Source organism: Gossypium hirsutum, chromosome A07 (assembly GCF_007990345.1).
Source record: "Gossypium hirsutum isolate 1008001.06 chromosome A07, Gossypium_hirsutum_v2.1, whole genome shotgun sequence".
Lineage (NCBI taxonomy): Eukaryota > Viridiplantae > Streptophyta > Magnoliopsida > Malvales > Malvaceae > Gossypium > Gossypium hirsutum.
Window position 1 is genome coordinate 7,567,200 of NC_053430.1, and position 3,796 is coordinate 7,570,995.

At 31.3% G+C, this 3,796-nt stretch overlaps 1 protein-coding gene across 1 annotated transcript; it reads left to right on the forward strand.

Annotated features, from left to right (window-relative positions):
* The first annotated feature begins 1,557 nt into the window (after positions 1-1,557).
* Positions 1,558-2,376, forward strand: LOC107926674 (ethylene-responsive transcription factor ERF073). Its single transcript, XM_016857565.2, has one exon. The coding sequence runs from the start codon at positions 1,630-1,632 to the stop codon at positions 2,314-2,316; it is 687 nt and encodes a 228-aa protein (XP_016713054.2). The 5' UTR covers positions 1,558-1,629; the 3' UTR covers positions 2,317-2,376.
* Positions 2,377-3,796: the final 1,420 nt, after the last annotated feature.

Sequence of the window (3,796 nt, forward strand, 5' to 3'; positions counted from 1 at the left end):
AAAGTTAATTTCTTGTGGATTTCTTTCTCACGTCGAATTTTAAAATTATTATTATTAAGAGTTAGCACTTTATTTGAATACCACCCACAATATAAATAAGATTATTCTTAACTTATAAAAACCAAAAATAACACCTAGAAAAAGAATCTATCCTCTAATTTTATCTTCTATTTTCCCTAAAATATTTGGTATCAAACATCACCATCAACACACATATTTAACACATATATATATATGTATTTCGTTTTTAGATTCACCCAAAAATTGAATACCATAACTACCATGTGTTTTAAATGTATGCATGATGTGCACAAAACAACAAATGAATTATGTACTTCAAAAAAAATGAATTATGAATGACTGACTTCTCACAACATCAAGGAGAGGAGCATTTAAGATAATAAGGTTCTGTCCTAAACAATCCAACAACTAAACAACTAAATCACCTTTATATATATATATAAACTGTATCTGAAAATAGCAGTGAAGAGCACAATTTAATTAAAGAAAAGGTGAAAAATAAAATAAAATAAAATAAACAAGGTATACACACTCACATGTAATGTTAGCTCACAAGGAATCCAACAAGAAAGCTAAAAGGTTGTTCTGAGGCAATTGCAGAACTGCACAAACAACATATATATATTTGAAAAGCAAAATGAGCAGACCAAAGGATATATGCCATGTTCTTAAAGACTAAGTGCAAAGACAACCTATTACCAGACAAAAACTAAAAAGACCCATCTTTTTAAAAAAAAGAAAAAGAAAATGGTATTCAAGATAGCAAAGTTGTCTTTGTTTTGTTTTTTTTTTTTGGCACTTTTGAGGTGTGAGTTTTGTTTGTAGGTTGTTGGATTTATGTTACACAGGGTATTTACTTAAGAGTATAATCTGCTTTTTAAGTTCTGTAATATTATATAATGTAATAATAATACTTTGGTTTTTTGTCTGTTTATTGGCTATTTTTGGAGTTTTCTGCCCTACACCCTCTTCTCACTAAACTTGTATCAAACATATATTCGAGTATATTTATATATATACATCACCCTTGAATATATAAATCCTTTTGATATATTCATATTTGTCACTCCTTCGAATATTTGTGAAAATAAAAAAGAATTATTACACTGATATACTTCAAAAAAAAAAAAAATTACACTTCAAGTTTGTTTTACTATTCACAAAAAGACTAATTCTTTTAAAGTTCGTTCGTAATTATCCCTTTTAATAATTTTATTTCTAAATTTTAAACTTAAGTATTCTTTTAAGAGTATAATATATTTTATTGTTGCATCCGACACGTGCTACACCTATTAGACCTAAATCATGGTGATATGGCTTACATACCTTTCATTTCATTCATGATGTCCAATAATATATAATAGATATATGGCACCTTGCTAATTAAACCTAATTCAAATTGTGATTGCTTTGGCAAGCAGGGATTTAGTGTTTTCACTTATATTTTACTCATTCTTTATATGTATAAATATAAATATATACATCACAAGCAGACAATCAACATGCAATTATCTCAAAATCATTCTTTAAATCACCATTATTATTCCATAATATCACATAGCAGTTCATTCTTTTTGGTTACCCCCATAACCCTTTCCTCCTCCTCTAATGGATAGCTCAAGATTGACTATGGTGTCTCAACAAGATCAAAGCCCTAACAAAAACCAGACCTCCATTGAACCACATGAAGCACAAACCATGGCTGAAAACAGTGAAAAAAGAAGCAACAAGAAGGTGATCAACAATGGAAGAAGAAGATACCTAGGGGTCCGACAAAGACCATCCGGAAGATGGGTGGCTGAGATCAAAAACTCATCTCAAAAGCTAAGATTATGGCTAGGGACTTTCGACAAACCAGAAGAAGCAGCTTTGGCTTATGATAACGCCGCCATGGTTTTACGGGGAAATAATGCCAAGACCAATTTTCAGTATGAGGGAAACTTGAATCTAATAGGAAAGGTTAATATTAATCCAAGGGTTTATCAGCTTCTTCAGCTAACAATCATGAAGAACCATGCAAGATCAGCTTTGAGATTCATTAAAGGGAAAAGAATGGATCCTGTTGATGTTGATGGTTTCGATACCATTGTTGAAGAAACTATATTTTGTGATGATAATCATCACCATCATGATCATCATGATCACCATGATCATGATGAAGGTGGTAATAATAATAATAACAAGCTTTGTAAGGTTTCACTTGGGAATTCTAAGGTTTATTCTTCTGTTGTTGTTGCTCCTTCCTTTTGTTCTTCTTCTATAGATCAACAAGGACAAAAGGAAAATAACATGTAATAATTAAGTTGAATCACATGTTTTTTTTTTGGTGGGATTTTCTTTTTCTTTTTTTTTTCTCATGCAAATCAGTTGAAATTAAATTGGATTGTCTAAAAGTTGTTCTTTTTATTTTGTAAATTTATATTGTTCAATATTCTATGTTAATTTCAACTTATATATATCAAATGGGAAGAGAAAAATAAGTTTAAAAAGATGATTACTGTTTATTCCATACAATTTCAAAGTTTATGTTAATTTCTCAAGATGTTTCTTCCATTTTTAACGATAAACTTTTAAAGGTTTGAAGGTGGAAGCCAATGAATCCCTCAACGTGGTTGGTATTGTACTTGAGATGTCTATACTTGATTTTATTTTCAGTTTTTGTCTTTTGACTTTACGAAGAATCACGACAAGTTCATAGAGTGAGAGCACCTCACCTGCCAAAAAAATGTACTCCCACTCTATGATTCTCTCGAGACTCTCCACGGAGTTGAGAGACAAAGCTTGGAAATAAAATTGAGCATAGACATCCTAAGTATTGTCAACTCCTTATGTATGATACTTCAAAAACTTATCCCCCAGAGCAAGTTTGAGTTCCCTCGACATCATTTTTATTTTTTTGGTAATGATAATCTTATTATAGTTTTTCAAGTTTTATGTAACTGAATTCTCCTTTGAATCAGACATGTATCAATGGCGGAGTTGTCATATTTTCAAGGTTTTTGTTTAGCATTTTAACTGATTATATTACAATAAAATAGAATAATATGATATAAGAAATGACACCTAAGTTATTGTTTGTTCTACAATGTACAACGTCTTTTGTCATCATTTGTATTATATATTGTCCATTGCGCTTGATGACCATAGTTTTCTTTTCTTTTTATTTTGGCTGGACAATGTAGTCAATCTCCAAACAAAAAGTAAGTTAAATGGGATTTTCATAGGAGCAGTAGCGAGGTGAATAGTTGGGCTAGATTGATTTTCTTCATAGAGCAACCAATGTCACATCGAAAAAGAATTCTTTATCTGATCCTTTTACAAGATTGTGGCAAAAGTGCTTTCAAGAAGGCTCAAGCTGTTTATGCCAAAACTCGTGAGCAGTACATATGGTGCATTTATACAAGGTAGGCAAATATTTGGTGGGATTTTTATAGCTAACAGAACCATGCATTCATGAGTCAACAACAGGGAAAAAAGAAAGAGAAGAATCTTGACAGCTTCCAACGCTTTTGTGAATAAAAATTAGCAATTTGATTGTGCGTAGGGATATGATGGCAAATTATTAAACCTTGTTGGATGTAATCTCGGACAAACGACAAAATCCACCTCTATATGCTTGGTTCGTTCATAGTAGACCGGATTATTACCAATATGGCATGCAACTTGACTATCACAAAACAAAGGAATTGGATTTGAATGATTAACACATAAATTTGCAAGTAATTGTTGTAGCCAAATCTCACAAGCAGTGGCTGCCATAGAGCGATATTCTGCC